This window comes from Lepidochelys kempii, chromosome 8 (genome assembly GCF_965140285.1).
Source record: "Lepidochelys kempii isolate rLepKem1 chromosome 8, rLepKem1.hap1, whole genome shotgun sequence".
Lineage (NCBI taxonomy): Eukaryota > Metazoa > Chordata > Testudines > Cheloniidae > Lepidochelys > Lepidochelys kempii.
In genome coordinates, this window is record NC_136387.1 from 83744892 (window position 1) to 83765727 (window position 20836).

At 43.6% G+C, this 20836-nt stretch overlaps 1 protein-coding gene across 1 annotated transcript in view; it reads right to left on the bottom strand.

The window, feature by feature from the left end:
• Positions 1–20836, bottom strand: part of ST6GALNAC5 (ST6 N-acetylgalactosaminide alpha-2,6-sialyltransferase 5) — a 96780-nt gene that overhangs the window by 12850 nt on the left and 63094 nt on the right. The window contains exons 3-4 of the mRNA XM_073357301.2: positions 14713–15122; positions 10039–10146 (exon numbers count right to left, since the gene is read on the bottom strand). Of these exons, the coding sequence (XP_073213402.1) occupies positions 10039–10146; positions 14713–15122 (518 nt within the window). The remainder of the gene's footprint in view (positions 1–10038; positions 10147–14712; positions 15123–20836) is intronic.

Consider the following 20836-nt stretch of genomic DNA (forward strand, 5'->3'; position numbering starts at 1 on the left):
CTCCACTTGTTGCTCTGACAATGTCAGTCCGCCCCTCGAAACCTCAGTTAACACTTCTTTTAAATGATGTTCCTTTTACAGGGCTGGTGGACACTGGAGCTGACGTTACAGTGATTCGTGATCTGGAGTGGCCGGTTAGTTGGCCTACGGTTCCTTCTAAAGAGTTGTGGGGGATTGGGGGTAGCAAACCCGGGCGCCAAAGTTTGTCTTGGGTCACGGTCTCTAAACCAGGAGGCCGTGCCCTTGCTACAATCCGCCCTTTTGTGCTCCCTGTCCACCTCAATATTTGGGGCCGTGATTTACTTACAAAGTTAGACACCACCCTCGATATTAACATCTGATGGCCCAAAACCCTCCCTCACCCACCGTGCCCTCCGCCTTACCCTTGGTATGGCAATCCTTAGAGCCCATATGGATTGACCAGTGGCCCCTCCCTCTAGAAAAGTTAAAAGCACTTCATTCACTTGTGCAGCAGCATTTGCAAGCACAGCGATTGGAGAGCTCCACCAGTCCCTGGAACACCCCGGTGTTTGTTATTAAGAAAAAATCAGGTGCTTGGCGGCTGTTACATGATTTAAGGGAAATAAATAAACGCATCCAACCTATGGGCCCCTTGCAATTTGGCTTGCCAAATCCAAATTTAATTCCTCAAACCGATCAACTTTGTGTGTTAGATTTAAAAGATTGTTTTTTCACCATCCCCCTTTGCCCTCAAGATCGCGAAAAATTTGCATTTATGGTGCCACAATATAATAATCAGCAACCCTCTCAAAGGTATCAGTGGAAGGTCTTGCCCCAGGGAATGCAAAATAGTCCAACCTTGTGTCAGCTTTTTGTGGATCGGGCCCTTGCCCCTTTTCGTGCCCGGTACCCTTCGCTGAAGGTCTACCATTACATGGATGACATTTTGCTAAGCGGTCCCCGGGTCACGGCACAACAGCTTGAATTTTTATCTCAGATTCTCGGACAAAATGGCCTGTTAGTGGCACCAGAAAAAATCCAACGCTCTTATCCCTACCACTACCTTGGATATAAGGTTTTACAAACCTATGCTGCTCCGGTTCGTCCGGAATTAATTTTACCTCAACCCCTAACCCTTGTTAAATTACAACAGATTTTGGGTCATTTAAATTGGATTCGGCCCTATTTTCGTCTCCCCACTTCAATGCTGCAGCCGTTGTTTGAGCTCCTGCGTGGAGCTCGGGCACCGGGTGCGGTTATTGCCATCACTGAAAAGCATACTGCCTGCATTCGACAAATCAATGCAGCATTGAGTCAGCAGTTTGTGGACAGACTCCCGGAAGTCCGTCCCTTACAATTGGTTCTTCTTGCCACCCCTCATACGCCAACTGCGGCTCTGTTTGTACCCCGTACAGATACAGCCGTCTCTATTATAGAGTGGCTGTACCTTTCATCCACCCCTCCTCGAAATATTTATCCGTATTTAGATGCCCTATCTGACCTTGTTCGTAAAGCCCGCCACCGTGCAGTGCAACTCACTGGCACTGATTTAGTTGCCATTGTGCTCCCCTTGTCCCGTACTGAATTTGACTCTTTGTGCCACACCTCCTTGCCCTGGCAGGTTCCTCTTTGTGATTATGTGGGAGAGATTTCTTACAATCCTCCAAAAGATCCTCGATTGGTCATTACCCAAAAGGTGCCCCTAGTTGTTCATCGTCTTAGCCGCTCTCAACCCATTATTTCCGCTCTCACTCTTTTTACTGATGGCTCTCCCCACCGAGGTGTAGTCACTTATCAGTTGGGTGACCCCCCTCGTTGGCATTCTCGTTTTACACTGCCTCAGCGTTCTGCACAGCGTTCAGAATTGGCTGCTGTTACTTTGGCCTTTCAACTTTTTATTGATTGTCCCTTTAATTTAATCGTGGATACCCATTATGTTTATCAGGTACTTGATCATTTACCCCTTGCCCTCATTACCCCTCAGGTTGATGCAGACCTCCTTCGCCTGTTTTTGTCTTTACAGCATCTTCTTGCCACTCGTCATTTCCCTTACTTTGTTGCTCATATTCGCAGTCATACCCCTCTGCCTGGGCCACTCACTGAGGGCAATGCACGCGCCGATTGCGCGTTGCGTGGTCAGGTAAATTCCCTTTTTTCTGACCCCATTGAAAGCCATGCCTTTTTTCATCAGTCTGCCTCTGTTTTGGCCCGGCAGTTTCACATTCCTGCTGATCATGCACGTTCCATTGTTCGTTCCTGCCCCCATTGTGCTGCTGCTGCTCCTACCTTTTCTTATGCCGTTAACCCCCGAGGTACCGCAGCAAATCAGCTGTGGCAAATGGATGTTACTCATGTACCACAATTCCGCCCCTATTCATTTTTACATGTTTCCGTTGATACTTATTCAGGTTTCCTTTGGGCAACCCCACAACGTGGGGAAGCCACTAACAAAGTTATTCACCATTTGCTGGCCTGCTTTTCTGTTATGGGTCGCCCTTGCCAAGTTAAAACAGATAATGCCCCAGCCTACTGCTCTGCAGCCCTCTCCACCTTTTGTGCCCGCTGGGACGTCCGTCTTAAACACGGAATCCCTTATAATTCCACGGGCCAAGCCATTGTTGAACGTGCCAATCGCACACTCAAAACCTTGCTAGATAAACAATTAAAACAAGGGGAGCTGCGTCTCCGAACCTTAGGAGACATTCAACAACAGATGTATATTCTCTTGTTTACTTTAAATAATTTAACACTGAATGCAGATCAGCAGACCCCTGCGGATCGGCATTTTCACAAATCTGAGGTACTGGAAAGACCGCGTGTCTTTTACCGTCAGCTGCCCGATCCACAGTGGCTGGGCCCAGCACCTCTAATCACTTGGGGTCGGGGATATGCTGCTGTCTCTCTCCCTGCAGGACCGTTGTGGGTTCCAGCCCGGTGCGTGCGACCAGCACTTAAACAACATGGCATGGCACCAGGGGCTGTCGAATCCCATACCAGAGTTTCAGCTGACCTTGGAGGAGACCGCGTTGCCCCCCGAGTCGACAACGGCGGGACGGAAACGGAGGAGGCGTAACGTCCCAAGCCAGCCCGTGGCAGGGGGAGCAGTAAAAGCATTGGTCGCCACGGCTCAACGAAAACTGGCAGCAGATCAGCAGCCAGAAACTCCTAAGACTTTGTTTGTGGCGATTCTCGCCCAAATCACTGCTAATTCTGTGATGATTGTGTGCCTTTTGTGCCTATTTCCTGTAGGGGTTGGCTCGGAAGCGCCTCCCCCGTTACAAGTCCGAAGGAGAATAAGATACTGCTCTTTGCTTATGCTAATCTTTTCTCCCAGTACTCTAGCATGGCTAATTGGGGCCCGGCCAATTATACTCTGCCTCGCACGGCTATATCCCTTCACACACCGTACCCGGCCGGGGCTCACAATGTCACCTGTGCGCGTGTAGTTAACTGCACTAGTACAAAGGTGCCATTGGGCTGTCAAAAAATTTCTCAATCCCTTTTAAATTGTTCCCATGCTGTTAATGTTTTATATAATTATGGCCATATCATCCTACCATCAGGATGGGTTTTTACTTGTGGTTCATGCACCTTTAATTATATTCCTGCAAATTTAAGTGATGGCACCCTTTGCTGTCTTAGTAGAATGATACTTATATTGCCTTTTGCTGGTTACAATTGTAGTAAAAGAAGTGTACCCCTTTTAGATGATTATATTGCAGATGTTAAGCTTTTGGTTATTTTGTGTTTGTAATCATTGGGCTTATTTTTTGTTGTTGCTGTGTACAATGTATTCCTTCCTTGTTAAGACTTTGTAAAATTTTGCCCTGGAAAGCTCCCCAGGTTATGTCCTTGTCTGTCTGGGAGTTAAATAGCATGACAAAACAAATTGGCGGCTACCATGAGATGGCCAACTTCAATAAACAAAAAAGGGGAGATGAAGGGTTAATGTCTAGCTATTCCACCTGGAAGCAGGCGGGGCACACCCTGACTGTTTCCTAGGAGCAATGCACACATTGCTCTATCCAAGGACAAGGGCTAGATATGAACCCTGAGAACTTGATTGTTTGGACAGCAACTGTGGGAGGTTTCTTTAGCCTGGGCTCAAGGCCTGAGAACCAGGATTGTAGTAGTTAGAGGATGGTAATTAAGCATATGAATTAACGTCATACATTCCTTTGTGTAGCAGTGTGTAATGCTTAGGGGGAGAAATATAATAAAAGGAGAAGGTGGAAGGCAGGGGGGGCAGAACAGCCCATCTCCGCTGACCAGCCTGCTTGCTTGCATAAAGCTGTGTTCTGTCTCATCACTGAACCGCAACAACTTGCCCCATAACCTCAGCCATGCAGAACACAATGCTTAAGCTCAACAGCCTCAGAAACAACTTTGACATCATAATCAAAAAGGCTGACAAAGGAGGTGCTGTCATCATCATGAATAGGTCACAATATGAACGAGAGGCTGCTAGGCAGCTCTCTAACTCCACATTCTACAGGCCATTATCCTCTGATCCCACTGAGAGTTACCAAAAGAAACTACCCCATCTGCTCAAGAAACTCCCTGAAAAAGCACAAGACCAAATCTGCACAGACACACCCCCTAGAACCCGACCAGGGGTATTCTATCTGCTACCCAAGATCCATAAACCTGGAAACCCTGGATGCCCCATCATCTCAGGCATTGGCACCCGGACAGCAGGACTGTCTGGCTATGTAGACTCTCTCCTCAGGCCCTACGCTACCAGCACTCCGAGCTATCTTTGAAACACCACTGACTTCCTGAGGATACTACAATCCATTGGTGATGTTCCAGAAAACACCATCCTGACCACTATGGATGTAGAAGCCCTCTACACCAACATTCCACATAAAGATGGACAAACCGTCAGGAACAGTATCCCCAGTAATATCACGGCAAACCTGGTGGCTGAACTTTTTGACTTTGTCCTCACCCACAACTATTTCACATTTGCGGACAATGTGTACCTTCAAGTCAGCGGTACTGCTATGGGTACCAGCATGGCCACACAGTATGCCAACATTTTTATGGCTGACTTAGAGCAACGCTTCCTCAGCTCTCGTCCTCTAACGCCCCTACTCTACTTGCACTACGTTGATGACATCTTCATCAGCTGGACCCATGGAAAAGAAGCTCTTGAGGAATTCCACCATGATTTCAACAATTTCCATCCCACCATCAACCTCAGCCTGGACCAGTCCACAAAAGAGATCCACTTCCCGGACACTGCAGTGCTAATAAGCGATGGTCACATAAACACCACCCTATACTGGAAACCTACTGACTGCTATACTTACCTACATGCCTCCAGCTTTCATCCAGACCACACCACATGGTCCATTGTCTACAGCCAAGCTCTAAGATACAACCACATTTACTCCAACCCCTCAGACAGAGACAAACACCTACAAGATCTCTATCAAACGTTCTTAAAACTACAATACCCACCTGCTAAAGTGGAGAAACACATTGGCAGAGCCAGAAGAGGACCCAGAAGTCACCTACTACAGGACAGGCCAAACAAAGAAAATAACAGAATGCCACTAGCCCTCACCTTCAGCCCCACAACTAAAACCTCTCCAACGCATCGTCAAGGATCTACAACCTATCCTAAAGGACGATCTCTCAATCTCACAGATCTTGGGAGGCCAGTCCTTGCTTACAGACAACCCCCCAACCTGAAGCAAATACTCACTAGCAACCACACACCACCCAACAAAAACACTAACCCAGGAACCTATCTTTGCAACAAAGCCCGTTGCCAACTCTGTCCACGTATCTATTCAAGGGACACCACCATAGGGCCTAATCACATCAGCCACACTATCAGAGGCTCGTTCACCTGCACATCCACCAATGTGATCTATGCCATCATGTGCCAGCAATGCCCTTCTGCCATGTACATTGACCAGACCGGACAGTCTCTATGCAAAAGAATAAATGGACACAAATCAGACGTCAAGAATTATAACATTCGAAGACCAGTCAGAGAACACTTCAACTTCCCTGGACACTCCATTACAGACCTAAAAGTCACAATTCTTCAACAAAAAAACTTCAAAAACAGACTCCAAACAGAAACAGCAGAACGGGAATTAATCTGCAAACTGGACACCATTAACTTAGGCTTGAATAAAGACTGGGAGTGGATGAGTCATTACACTAACTAAAAACTATTTCCCCATGCTAATTTTCCCCCTACTGTTACTCACACCTTCTTGTCAACTGTTTGAAATGGGCCATCCTGATTATCACTGCACATTTTTTTTCTCCTGCTGATAATAGCCCACCTTAATCGATTGGTCTCGTTAAGAGTTGGTATGGCAACCCCCATTTTTTCATGTTCTCTGTATATCTATCTATATATATCTTCCTACTGTACTTTCCACTGCATGCATCTGATAAAGTAGGCTTTAGCCCATGAAAGCTTATGCTTAAATAAATTTGTTAGTCTCTAAGGTGCCACAAGTACTCGTCGTTCTTTCTGCTGATACAGACTAACATGGCTACCACTCTGAAACCAGACAATACAAAATTACTCAACACAGTTAAGTCCAAAGCTGACTGTGAAGAGTTACAAAGGGATCTCACAAAACTAAGTGACTGGGCAACATAATGGCAGAAGACATTCAATGTTGATAAATGCAAAGTAATGCACACTGGAAAACATAATCCCAACTATACATACAAAATGATGGGGTCTAAATTAGCTGTTACCACTCAAGAAAGTTCTTGGAGTCATTGTGGATGGTTCTCTGAAAATATCCACTCAGTGTGCAGTAGCAGTCAAAAAAGCTAACCATGTTAGGAACCATTAGGCTAGGGATAGATAGTAAGACAGAAAATATCATAATGCCACCGTATAAATCCACAGTATGCTCATATCTCAAATACTGTGTGTAGTTCTGGTCACCCCATCTCAAAAAACATATATTAGAATTGGAAAAAGTAAGGAAACAAAAATGATTAGGGGTATGGAATCCCATATGAGGAGAGATTAAAAAGACTGGGACTGTTCAGCTTGAAAAAAAAGAGCGCTAAGGGGGGATCTGACAGAGATCTATAAAATCATGAATGGTGTGGAGAATGTGAATAGAGAAGTGTTAGCTAACCCTTCCCATAATACAAGAACCAGAGGTCACCCAATGAAATTAATAAGCAGTAGGTTTAAAGCCAACATAAGGAACTACTACTTCACATATGCATAGTTGTCATAAATATAAAGGGAAGGGTAAACCCCTTTGAAATCCCTCCTGGCCAGGGGAAAGCTCCTCTCACCTGTAAAGGGTTAAGAAGCTAAAGGTAACCTCGCTGGCACCTGACCAAAATGACCAATGAGGAGACAAGATACTTTCAAAAGCTGGGAGGAGGGAGAGAAACAAAGGGTCTGTGTCTGTCTATATGCTGGTCTTTACCGGGGATAGACCAGGAATGGAGTCTTAGAACTTTTAGTAAGTAATCTAGCTAGGTATGTGTTAGATTATGATTTCTTTAAATGGCTGAGAAAAGAATTGTGCTGAGTAGAATAACTATTTCTGTCTGTGTATCTTTTCTGTAACTTAAGGTTTTGCCTAGAGGGGTTCTCTATGTTTTTGAATCGAATTACCCTGTAAGATATCTACCATCCTGATTTTACAGGGGGGATTTCTTTATTTCTATTTACTTCTATTTTTTATTAAAAGTCTTCTTGTAAAAAACTGAATGCTTTTTCATTGTTCTCAGATCCAAGGGTTTGGGTCTGTGGTCACCTATGCAAATTGGTGAGGCTTTTTATCCAACATTTCCCAGGAAAGGGGGGGTGCAAGTGTTGGGAGGATTGTTCATTGTTCTTAAGATCCAAGGGTCTGGGTCTGTAGTCACCTAGGCAAATTGGTGAGGCTTTTTACCAAACCTTGTCCAGGAAGTGGGGTGCAAGGTTTTGGGAAGTATTTTGGGGGGAAGGACACGTCCAAACAGCTCTTCCCCAGTAACCAGTATTAGTTTGGTGGTGGTAGCGGCCAGTCCAAGGACAACGGGTGGAATATTTTGTACCTTGGGGAAGTTTTGACCTAAGCTGGTAAAGATAAGCTTAGGAGGTTTTTCATGCAGGTCCCCACATCTGTACCCTAGAGTTCAGAGTGGGGGAGGAACCTTGACAGAAATTAATAAGCAGTAGGTTTAAAGCCAACATAAGGAACTACTACTTCACATATGCATAGTCAACCTGTGGAACTCATTGCCAGAGGATGTTGTGAAGACCAAAAGTATAACTGGGTTCAACGAAGAATTAGATAAATTCATGGACGATAGCCATGATGGTCAGGGACATAACCCCATGCTCTTGGTGTGCCTAAACCTCTGACTGCCAGAAGCCGGGACTGAATCATTTGATGATTGCCCTGTTCTGTTTATTCCCTTTGAAGCATCTGGCACCAGCCACTGCCAGAAGACTGGATACTGGATAGATGGGCCATTGGTCTGACACAATATGGCCATTCTTGTGTTCTTATATAAACAGTAGTAAATATTATAGTGTCTTATAATTTAATATTATGCCACTTTGTTACAGTACACTGATTCTTATGAACATTTTACACACAGTCATAGTGAAGATGTTAAGCTCTCTGGACCAGGGATTGCCCTTCTTTTTTCCCATCTACATGCATGGACCCCAACAAACAAACCTCAAAGGGGTTGTCTTACTTTACACTGAATTAAAGTGGTACACAGATTTATGACTTATAAATTCATAGGGATCGCTTCACTTACCACCAGAATGCAACCACTTCTGGGTTAGGACGTGGCAGCCATCATAATGGTGCCAGGAACTTTACAGTTTTAGAGTAGGAAGTGAAGAAGGTCTTATCCAATTGAATTGGCAGGAAACTCAAGTAGGCGGAGTGCAATGGAAGTTGTTTATGTCTGATATCCGTAGTATCTCATCTCATCTGATGCCTTCCTTGAAGAGCTCCTTGTGAAATTTGGGAGCTCTGGTAGCAACAGCTCAAGTTACAGTCACTAATGTTCTGCTGGAAATACATAAAGATTCTCACTACGTACAATTTGGTGTTGACATTGCCTATGGTAAAGATCCTGTCAATAAGCTGCTACTTCTTCATGGTCAGCACAAATGCAAGGTCATGAATGGTCATTTTTAATGCTCAAAAGAATTAAAACAAAAGAAACTCTACCTCCATGATACAATGAGCCAACCCATCTCTGTAATCTTGTTTTCCTTGCCATTGAAAGTCATTTTACCGATAAACTAGACTTCAGTGAAGTCAGTGAGTTTGCAGCAGAAAATTCTATGAAGTACCCACTAGTTCAAATGGGGAGTGAGCGATGAAAAGTTGTACTGAATCCCTTCCCCTTGTTGCATATGAGCACTGAATGTGGCCGAAAATAAACTGTACTTGTGAAATGGCTCAATATCAATTTTTGTAGCAAGTTACCTCTCATTGAACTTACACCTGTTACCAAACTTTCTAACACTAGCCAGTTTCACTGGCAAAAGTCTGAGTGCTGTGTCTTTCACCTGCAAACGAAATTTGCATTCGCAAGATAGCTAATAGCAAGATTAACCATCCATTTTACATGTGCAAATTCAGATTTTGTGGGGGTAATATAGGTAGCCAGTTTTCCAGATGTGTAGGGCTTACATGTCAGGGGAACTGGGATCTTAATTTTGGTTTCATAAATAGTTCAGTTTAGAAACTAGTCAAACTGTCAGAGCTTCCCTCCTTCTATAATGAAAAATCCCTTCAGAGGAAGATTGAAACTAATATTTTCCAGATTAATTTCATGCCAATTATTGCATTAGTTTTAGCTGATAAATATTCAAAGGCTAAAAGACACCAACAAGATGGATTAATTCTTCCACTGTATGAACAAAAACATTTAATATTTTATATAACAGAATTAAATGCTGTTTGTTGTTTCTTGAACCAGATCCTGGGACATGTTAATTAATTGCTTCTAGAGGACCGTAGACATGTTTCTTGGAAACAAAATTAAAGATTTCAATATTTATCTCCAATGTTCAGCCTGGTTAGCAAATAATGCTTCCAAAATACATCTTACCTGCAGAAATCTGGTGGCACCATGCCATAAACATTTATCCTGTCACAGAGTTCTAATGCGATAGTCATCGTGAACCATCCTGTGCTAAGCCAAGTGTTGGATATCTTCCTAAAAGTAAAAACATAATTAAGTTTCCAGGGTGACAAATAATTCTTGAAACATCTAAAGTAATTTCTGGGCAGTTTTCTCCATTTTTGTGAAAGGTTATGAAAACTGGGCAACCAACACCTCTTTTGCTGTCATTAATTTTGGGCAAAGAAATATTAATGTTTTTGTGACATTTACCTTAGGCAACTGTAGCCTCCAAGCCTGTGTTTATATTCGGATACTAGTTAACTACCAAAAAATACCCTGTATCAATAATTGCTTAATGGAAACCATCACCCAACTGCATGGCGACACAGGATGCCATTTAGAGCCTAATGCTGGTCCCATTGTGTATGTCTACATAGCCTGCGGCAGCAAGCCTCCCAGCTCGGGGCTTGCACTAGTGCTCTAAAAATAGCTGTGTAGACAGTGCTTTGAAGTTGTGGCTATGGGACTCGAGCACGTTCCCACCCAAGCAATTTCAAAGCACTTTCTGCACAGCAATTTTTAGCGCTAGCCCAGATCTGTTGACCCCAGAGACTCACTGCCGAGAGCTGTGTAGATATACACAGAATTTCAGTGGGACCAGGATTTGATCCCAAGAGCTCAATCCAGCCAAAACGAGCTTTTGCAAGTGCTGGTCTGTGGAGGTGCCTCAGCTGCTCTGTGTTCCATACCTGAGAATTCTAATTGTGATTCTTAGCAGGGAGTCTCCTTTCTTCAATGACTAAAGCCATTGCCATCCATTAGCCGTAACATGACACCTCTTGCACAAGATCAGAGACTCCAACTCCACCTAGCCTGAGTGTCATTAATGGCATCTGGCATCTCTGAACAACAATGTGGGATTCCATTTGAGGAGTAACCCAGATATCCTGTTCCTGGCTCCTTTCTGGCTAACTGAACATCTGTAAACTGGGGACAGTCTTTAAAAGGGGCATACCTGATTCCACTCTTGGGTGTTTATGTGACTTTCAGGTTCATTACTGAGGCTTCCAAGGAACCATGTATGCCATCTATTAATCTCCACCCCTTACTACTGATGAGGAGACTAATGGCTAGCATAAATTAGTCTACTTGACTCACCTCAGGAATGGACCTGTCCGCTATGGGAGAACAGTAAAGACAGCAGCCTCAATCTGACTTTTAATTTCTCTGTGCCTTGGGTCCACATCTGTAAAATGGAGATAGTAATACTTCTTTTTTCCTACCCTATGTTCTGCCATGTCTATTTACAGTGTAAACTCTTTGGGGCAGGGACTGGTTTCTCACTGTGTGTATATGCAGCACCTAGCACAATGGGGCCCTAATCTCAGTTGGGGTCTGTAGGCGCTATTGCAATACAAATAATAATTTTCCAGCTCAAAGGTGGAGGGGGAAGGGATAAGGACCCAAGGAGGAGAATTTGTTTGCATGCCACAGAAGTGAGAGATTTGGGGGGGAATAGATTGTTCTCAACAGACAAGATTCCCCCAACGTCTAGGGTTTGCACAGCCCAGAAAACCCAGGGCATCTGTCAGAAGGGTCTGGCCCTTTTCAATTAGACAATTATTTTGTTAGTTACTGTAACTCTCAAGGTTTCAATAAATAGGAAAAATAAAGGAATTTAAACAAACTTTAAACATAAGACAATCAATGAGCATGAAGAATTTAAATCTGAAAACCTGTTCAAGGACCACTGTTAATGCTTCCATCTCTCTAAATGCCACCTCTGCAGTATTACAGTATAGAAACAGGGTTACATTGTCTTGCCTTTTCATAAAAGATTTTAACAAGAGTCCTACAAAAGAATATCTACTGTTTTTACTCCTAATCAGCTGTAATGAAAGAATACGAAGAGCTGTCATGTGCTTATTAGGGGGAATTATCAGATATTCTTTTTTATGATGAACTAACACATTGTGCTGATAATTCTGTAGTGCACACTAAATTACAATTAAAGGCCTTTCTGCTCCACCAAAATCTCATTTATAATCTCTGTGGAAATACTCTTCCTGAAGTTATTTCATTTATGCTTCCTTTATCTAATTACTGTAATATTGGTTCTGAATCATATTTTCTTAATGTACCCTTTATTCAATTACAAAGTTATTTTCAAGTACAGTTACTTTGTAATATCAAAGTATATTGCTCTGCAGCCTCTGTCATTTGCCATACTATTTCATTGGTGACATTTTCTGAAGGTTCTCCTTCAGTTTTAAAAATCAGACCTTTTTTTATAAATCACAATACATCCAATTATCCTTTTTCTCATAATACTAAAGACAGAAATGGATGGCTTGATTATTGGTTCCTTGCAATCAGATTTCTCCCCCTTTGTTTTTTGCAGTCAATAACTCAGTAGTACTCAATAGGGAAAAAAAAAAGCACACTGAGTAGAGAAGATTCTGGGTTACACAGTGTTCTGTTCCTGCAACCACAGCTCTGTAATTGTCTTTTTCTCTACAAATTCCTTCCTGCCTATGTTTCCTTTCATATTCCTTCCTCCTTCGTTTGTGCTGCCTTTTCATTTATTTTCATCTCTTGTTTTAATCTTCTTAGTCCTTCAAGTAGGTCAAAAGTGTCCTCTAAAGGAGTATTTCTTCTACAGGAGCATGCGCATCTTCTTATTACCAACAGAACTTGTTTGTAAGACCAAATGCTATAAGGATCCCAGTGCCCTTGGATCCCACTGGGAGCGGAAGGTGCCCAGAACTGGGCTCACAATAAACTCAGCTATAGGGTAATTAAAGGACAAAATTCCTTCAGGTTTTCACTTGTCCTACAGGACAAGACCATGCTCTGAACAGATGTGACTGCAGAGGTGTAAAAAGCCCTCACTCTGTGCACACACAGAGCCTGCTCAGATCCCTACTGTGTGCCTGATATCCCCACTGCAAGTGAGGAGGCATGATTCCACCCTCCCACATGTGTAGCCAGCAGAGCTGGCCAGATAGCAGGGCAGGAAGTAGCCTGCCTCTCAAAAAGGGGTGCTGCATCTTACCTTCTCTAGAGCAAGAGGGGGCCAAGGGAAGTATTGTGACTGGGAGAATACAGCACTGCACTGCCCTATAGGCAGAGCCTGAGCCTAAATGCCCCATCTAGCCCACAGTGAAGCCTCATTATACTTACTGTTAAGTTTCACTCCGCTGTATACTGGGGATGCAGCTAATTCCATACACCCTCCAAAAAAAGTATTAAATGATCAATTCCCTGGGGATTGTCAGCTTCCCCTTCTTCTCCGCTCTGGCTGAGCAAACTAAGAGAGGGAAGAGTTTTTTCTGTGCTGGTAGATCACCTCCCCCAGCTGTTGTTTCCCTCTGCAATTACAGTGAATGAAGAGAGGCCCTGCCACCACTTCGAACCGAGAGAGGATCTTTAACAAGTAGGCCTAGACATAGTTACATTATGCTCATACCGGCAATACACAAGGTAGGCTGGGGCCAGAGGATACAGTGTATCTTGGTTGCAGTGGTCCTTTACCTTACAGTGTGGGCTTCTAAAGGGTAGGGACAGCTACCTATCATTATTATTTATTATCTGTGTTGCAGTAACGCCTAGGCACCCCAGTCATGGACCATGCCCCCATTCTGCTAGGTGCTGTACAAATACAGAACCAAAAGACGGTTTCTTCAACCAATCAGGAGCAATAATCTGCTATGGAGTGACTCTGCCTTGCCCCTGCCCTGCAGCCTGGAAGACAGGACACATCCGTTGTGGTTGCCCAGTACTAAAACCAGCTGTATGGGCTGGACTCTGTAGTAAGTTTCAAGGTGGGGAAAACTGTTCAGTGATTTACTGCACTGTGTACTCACCTCTTCGTTTGTACTGAAGTGGGGACCTTGTACCATTTTTACTGCTGCATATTTAATATGTACAAATATAATAAGTTCATAAAAATAAAAACAAATGTATTTTTCTTGAGAATGTCCTTGGCTTAAAAGCCCATTTACCTACATTATGCACAAAAACACTCCAGTCGTGCAGTGGTCACTTATTAAAAATTTCATTTAAAGATCAGTCTATACGTTACAGATGGTCTCATAAAGATCTATCATAACAATTTCTTTTTTCTCAGCTGTAAATGGCAGATGAACTGTCCAGAAGCACCTAATATATGAAAAAAGTGTGTATTTGTTTTACAGGAAGCTTTACAGCAGCAATGTTGAAGAATGCTTAAATTCAATAAGTAGCCATTATAATTCACAGAACAGTAGCATTTCCTCCATAAGAAAGTAAAACCTATCAATTCTTATTTTTCAAAACCAGTAAAAAACTGCTTTCAGGTTTATTACCACAAAGTGAGATGTAAAACGCAGTGTCCATCTCCTGGCTGTTTCTTTCTGCAATTCCCTTGCTTGATTGTATTCAACACACACGTTTTTAGTGTTATAAGTTAATGGAAAACTATTCAATACAAATTATTTTGATGCACATTTTTGATTTAAGTTACAAAGGCTAAGTGTTATTTAGCACGTAAAATCATATTACAATCACATTTAAGGGGCATGAAGTTCCCTCTGAGTTAATCTGAAGCTGATGAGTTTAAATGCCATTATTCTGCAGCTATGGAAATTTCCCCAAATGTACCCACATAAACTTCCTCACCTGTCTTTGCCAGTTTCCCGTTTGAAGAGGTCATCAAATTGAAGCATCTTGTGCCGAGAAACCATATATACTTTTAATTGAGGTAGTATCTGATTCATCAATTGCAGATTATTATAAACCAAACCTTTTCCATCTCTTCTCATATAGCTGCTGGGACCCCAGAAGATAAACACAGTACCTTGACTCATATTTAACAGTTCATTCCGGTTTCGCAGAATTCTCTGGATACTAGAATGTGCAATGACTCGAAGGCTAGTTTTGTTTCCAACATCTTCTCCATAACCTCGAGTGGGTGCATCGTTCATTCGTATTACACACTCAGTCTGGTCAATTCTGTTGCCTTGTTTGCTTCCCAAGAGGTGTCCAGAACTGGTTACCAGTGCACAACTCTTGCAGTGCATTTTCAAAGGCTGCAAAGAAATAAACCCTTCAAGATTAACTGCAATCACTTCTTCATCCACTAGGCAATAAAATAATTATTACTAATTAATTTACTCATATATTGCACCTTTTAGTACAAAGATCTCAGCGTGCTTTCCAAACACCCTGCTGGGTAGGTAAATGTTTTCTATTAACATTTTCATATTCTAACAGATTTTATTACTTAAAACATTGCTTTGGTGAATGGAAATAATATTTTAATCAGGTTTCTCTGGTGTCAAATGTCAGCAAATTGTCTCCCTTGGATTGCCATCTGCAGCATTAATGTTATACAGGTAACAGTTCAGCATGTAAGTACACTCGTTTTAAACAAAATCACTGTCAAGATTATCGTAGTGCTTAATCAATACATTTCTTTGTCTTTAATGCATACACATATTTTACAATCGCACTGATAACTAGTGGTTTGCACTTTTTCTAGATTGTCTGTCAAGTCATCTTCAAAAGATACACAGTAACAGGAGATGGAGTACATCTATACAATGTGTGTTTACAAGGCAACGGAAGAGCGGAAAACCACAAACTTCCATGAAAATAAGCCAGGTTATTAAAAGATGTATAAATTATCATAATCAATCTGTAAATACATCTTATCCCATTGTTTAACAGGAGAATGAAGAAAAAGAAAGAAGGAAAGCTAAAGATAATCAAACATGCAGTGTGCAGCAAGGTGCAGTGAGTTCTCAGTGATGATATACTGAACTAAGACGACAGGACTGTTTCATGACGTGGCCCTTCAATAGGCTCCTGTGGAATGATGATATCTTGCAGCATTATTCACGATTTGTTGAAGAGGTCTAGATAGTCTTTCCTTGATTAAGGAGAATGCAGTAGCCTACATGTCTCCTTCCATTTGCTGTGCTGGCCTGAGCTGGATTTGACCATACATTTCCAAAGAGCACAGTGCTGGCCTGAAGTACTTTATCATATCCCTCTGTCTCTCCAAGAAAACTGAGGTTACTTGCATTGTTTGCGCTCACCATCCCAAGTTCCCTTCTGGGGATAAGGACGTTTTTGACCAGAGACCTTGTCTATGGATCATCCTCTCTGTTTCTTGACTTTAGCAAAGCTTTTGACACGGTCTCCCATAGTATTCTTGTCAGCAAGTTAAGGAAGTATGGGCTGGATGAATGCACTATAAGGTGGGTAGAAAGCTGGCTAGATTGTCGGGCTCAACGGGTAGTGATCAATGGCTCCATGTCTAGTTGGCAGCCAGTATCAAGTGGAGTGCCCCAAGGGTCGGTCCTGGGGCCGGTTTTATTCAATATCTTCATAAATGATCTGGAGGATGGTGTGGATTGCACTCTCAGCAAATTTGCGGATGATACTAAACTGGGAGGAGTGGTAGATACGCTGGAGGGGAGGGATAGGATACAGAAGGACCTAGACCAATTGGAAGATTGGGCCAAAAGGAATCTGAGGAGGTTCAATAAGGATAAGTGCAGGGTCCTGCACTTAGGACGGAAGAACCCAATGCACAGCTACAGACTAGGGACCGAATGGCTAGGCAGTAGTTCTGCGGAAAAGGACCTAGGGGTGACAGTGGAAGAGAAGCTGGATATGAGTCAGCAGTGTGCCCTTGTTGCCAAGAAGGCCAATGGCATTTTGGGATGTATAAGTAGGGGCATAGCGAGCAGATCGAGGGACGTGATCGTTCCCCTCTATTCGACATTGGTGAGGCCTCATCTGGAGTACTGTGTCCAGTTTTGGGCCCCACACTTCAAGAAGGATGTGGATAAATTGGAGAGAGTCCAGCGAAGGGCAACAAAAATGATTAGGGGACTGGAACACATGAGTTATGAGGAGAGGCTGAGGGAGCTGGGATTGTTTAGCCTGCAGAAGAGAAGAATGAGGGGGGATTTGATAGCTGCTTTCAACTACCTGAAAGGGGGTTCCAAAGAGGATGGCTCTAGACTGTTCTCAATGGTAGCAGATGACAGAACGAGGAGTAATGGTCTCAAGTTGCAGTGGGGGAGGTTTAGATTGGATATTAGGAAAAACTTTTTCACTAAGAGGGTGGTGAAACACTGGAATGCGTTACCTAGGGAGGTGGTAGAATCTCCTTCCTTAGAGGTTTTTAAGGTCAGGCTTGACAAAGCCCTGGCTGGGATGATTTAACTGGGAATTGGTCCTGCTTTGAGCAGGGGGTTGGACTAGATGACCTTCTGGGGTCCCTTCCAACCCTGATATTCTATGATTCTATGAGGACATCCATCAGATTTCCAGGGTTCAGAGCTAAGTCTTTCTATTTAGGTCAGCACAACATTGTATTGTCTATTGGGCACCAGTTCTTCCTTTCTGGTTTTAGTTCTTTTGCACTGTTCTCTTAGTAAGAGCTTCTGGTTCTTGTAGGCACTGGGCACAGTTTTGTTTTAAACTTTGTTTAAAATTTGTACTACGTCTCAGATTCTGTACTCAGAAATGAGTATTCTAGAAATCAGTAAATAAATTCTATTAAGTAACTATACCTGATTTTTGCAAGAGATATGCAAATTCTCTATGTACTAAATTATCAACTAGCAGTATCTCCAACAGTCACTGTTACAAGTGCAGTGACATTAGAAATGTCTCAGAAAATGAAGAAATTTTGAATGATGATAGCAAAATTTCCTACAGTAAGTTGTACTAATAAAATAATAACTTTGTTAACTGTAATGTTACATTTTACAGCTGTACATGAGAAGATGAACCAAGCACTGAATCATTAACAGAGTGACAGCCGTTGTGTCATAGTTAAGAGAGCAACTGAGTTTCTGTTATAAACCTGATTTCAGCCTGACCTTCTATGTATATTGTTCTCAAAACATGTAAATTAGCTCTTTTTTTCTATAAAATCTGAAGCAAGTCTGACAACTTGTTCCTGAACCATGAGACCCTAAACTAGAGCTGTTAAGCACAAGTCCAGACGTATTCTAATGATATTTGTCTGTTTCCCACTTTATACCAAAAAAGGCAAGTTAACTGACTTGCATGGATTCCCTTAGCTGAGATCTAGTGCCCCGGAGCAAAATGTAGTTGATTAAATTCAAATTACCAGAGCAATTAACATTGTCTTCAGTAACACTGCTGAGGAATATCAGTTCTGGTGACCTCAGTGCACAGCTCATCACAACAAATGCTGAAGACCGAAGCTGGCCGTGTTTAACAAACTAGTCTCTAGTCCCTTTCCTTATGCAGATAGAGCTCACACCACATGACTCCGTGACTTGGAAGGTTTGTCAACAGAAATGAGACTTTGTCCTTACAAAAGGCATGCAAAGGGGCTGAGGACCCTCATACATTCTATTACAGGTTTGTGAAGGCAAGGGGGAGAACGCAAAGAGCATGGTCAGCTTCCTGAGCTGGGGCTGAGGAGACTTGATGGGGGCTTCTCCCTTCCTGCAGGAAGTGGGAAATGCTCCCACTGATCTCCTCCCCTTGCCCCTCAAGCTCCACTCCCACTTCGTGGACCTCAAGAGATTCTCTGATCATGCTCTGTGGTTCCTCTCTGATGAACAACAGGAGGTTCCTCAGGTAGAGGTGGCAGTGAAGATGCTAGTGCACCCCACAATGACTCTTACATGCAAGCTGCCCATGAGCACCTTCCACACCTGGACTCCTCCTTTGACTGGCAGGCTGTACCTCCAAATCATGAGGTTTCTAGGGGGTGGAGTGCAGGAGAGAGGACACAGGTGCATGAAGACCTGAGAGGCAACAGGTCTCTGGCTGGAGCTAATGAGGGGGAGAACAGGGCCTACGGGAGAAATGAGGACTAGGTGAGGTGTAAATGTTTGGGGGAAGGAGTGCTGCCAGGAGCACAGGATCCTGGTGAGGAGTGGGATACTCAGGAGCAGGAGGAGAAGTCAAGCAGGAAGCATTAGAATTAACACTTCACTGCCTTTTTCACCCAACAAGCCACCTGTGGTTCATCAGCAGGAAATCGCATTGCTGTAAACAACAGGAGATTCATCTGTTGCATAAGCCAGGGAAAGTACTTTCCCCTTCCTTCCCTCTGCAGTGCTAAACTCTCCTGCCTCGCCCTCACTGCTCCTTGCAGCCCCCTCCCCAAAAGCCATGAGCATAAATCCACTCTCCCCAAAGCTCCCTGTAGCCCCTTTCCCTTACAGTCACCCCATAGGTCTTAGGGCTCATGATGGACCCACAAACCTGAGATTCCTCACCAGACCACATGCCTCTCCCAGCAGTTGATTCCCATACTCTTGTGCATCTTATAAGGCGTACGAGAGAGAGGCTCCCCTCTCAAGACTCACAGAAGGTATAGATTAGTGAGGGTCCCCTCCTGCAGGCTTCAGGAAGCCAGGGTGACAAAGCTCCCCTACCCCCTTACCTATCTCTTCCATTCCCCAGTCCAATGACCAAGCTAAGGAAATCCCTCTCAAAACCCTTATTAAGATGGAGTTACGGTTGCAGACACTTATCAGTGGTCTGACATAACAGTGCTTTCCAAAAATGGTAAAGTGAAAAAACAAAATACAGTAACTCCTCACTTAACGTCCTCCCGCTTAACGTTGTTTTAAAGTTACGTTGCTGCTCAATTAGGGAACATGCTCGTTTAAAGTTGTGCAATGCTCCCTTCTAACGTCGTTAGGCTGCCTGCTCTGTCCACCGCTTGTAAGATTTTGTAGAAGAGCAGCAACTTTACAAGGGAGCATTGCACAAGTTCCTCTTCTCTGCCTCCTCCCCCTCCCTCCCAGCACTTCCCCCACCGCCCAGTGCTTCGGACTTTCGGGGGGGGGGAGGGAGGGAAGGAGGAGGGAAGGAGTGAGGATGCAGCGTGCTCTGGAGAGGAGTTGGAGTGGGAGTGGGAAGAGGCGGGCCTGGAGCATCCCCTGGCAAAGTCGATGCCTGTTCTTCTCCGGGTAAACTGCCACTGCTACTGCAGGGAAGGTGCTTCCTAGAGTCCTTGCCTGCAGCGGGCTGTGCCTGTGTGGGGTAAGCCAGGGGCACTTCCAAACCACAGTACAGTACAGTATATAATGCCTTTTGTCTGCCCGCCCCAAAATTTCCTTGGAACCTAATCCCCTGCATTTACATTAAATCTTATGGAAAAATTGGATTCGTTTAACATTGTTTCACTTAAAGTTGCATTTTTCAGGAACATAACTACAACGTTAAGCGAGGAGTTACTGTAACCCACCACCATCTGCACAAGCTGCACCAAGATTAGAATGCCAGGAACTGCAAAGTCAAAGTTACACGTCTCAAGCCAGGCACCCAAACTACCTGCATCCCCAGCAGTGCCCTAATAGATAGTCTTATCTATCCAGGTCTACCATAGCCAGCCAGTTACTTTTGATCACAGACCATAAAAGCTAGATTGTCTTAATTGTAACTGTACAGAGCCAGATTCTGCCACCCTTTCTCACAATGAGTAGCCTCATTGAAAATCAATGGGTCTATAGTATATCCCCATTTATCTGAAATCCTATTATTTGAAACCCTGCATCATCTGAATCCCTTCCTTGTCCCTCAGCATGAGACACATGCTGCAGAGGGCAGCTCTCTCATGGTGCGGGACAAGAAAGGGACTCAGATAATGTGGAAGTTTGGATAACAGAGCAGAGACCCCCGAGGGGCATTGCTAGAAGGATGACAACGTCAAGCTCCCGGATGCAGGGGAGGAAATCCTGCTACTGAATGGCTCCTGCCCTCTCAATTATCCAAACTCCTGATTATCCGAATA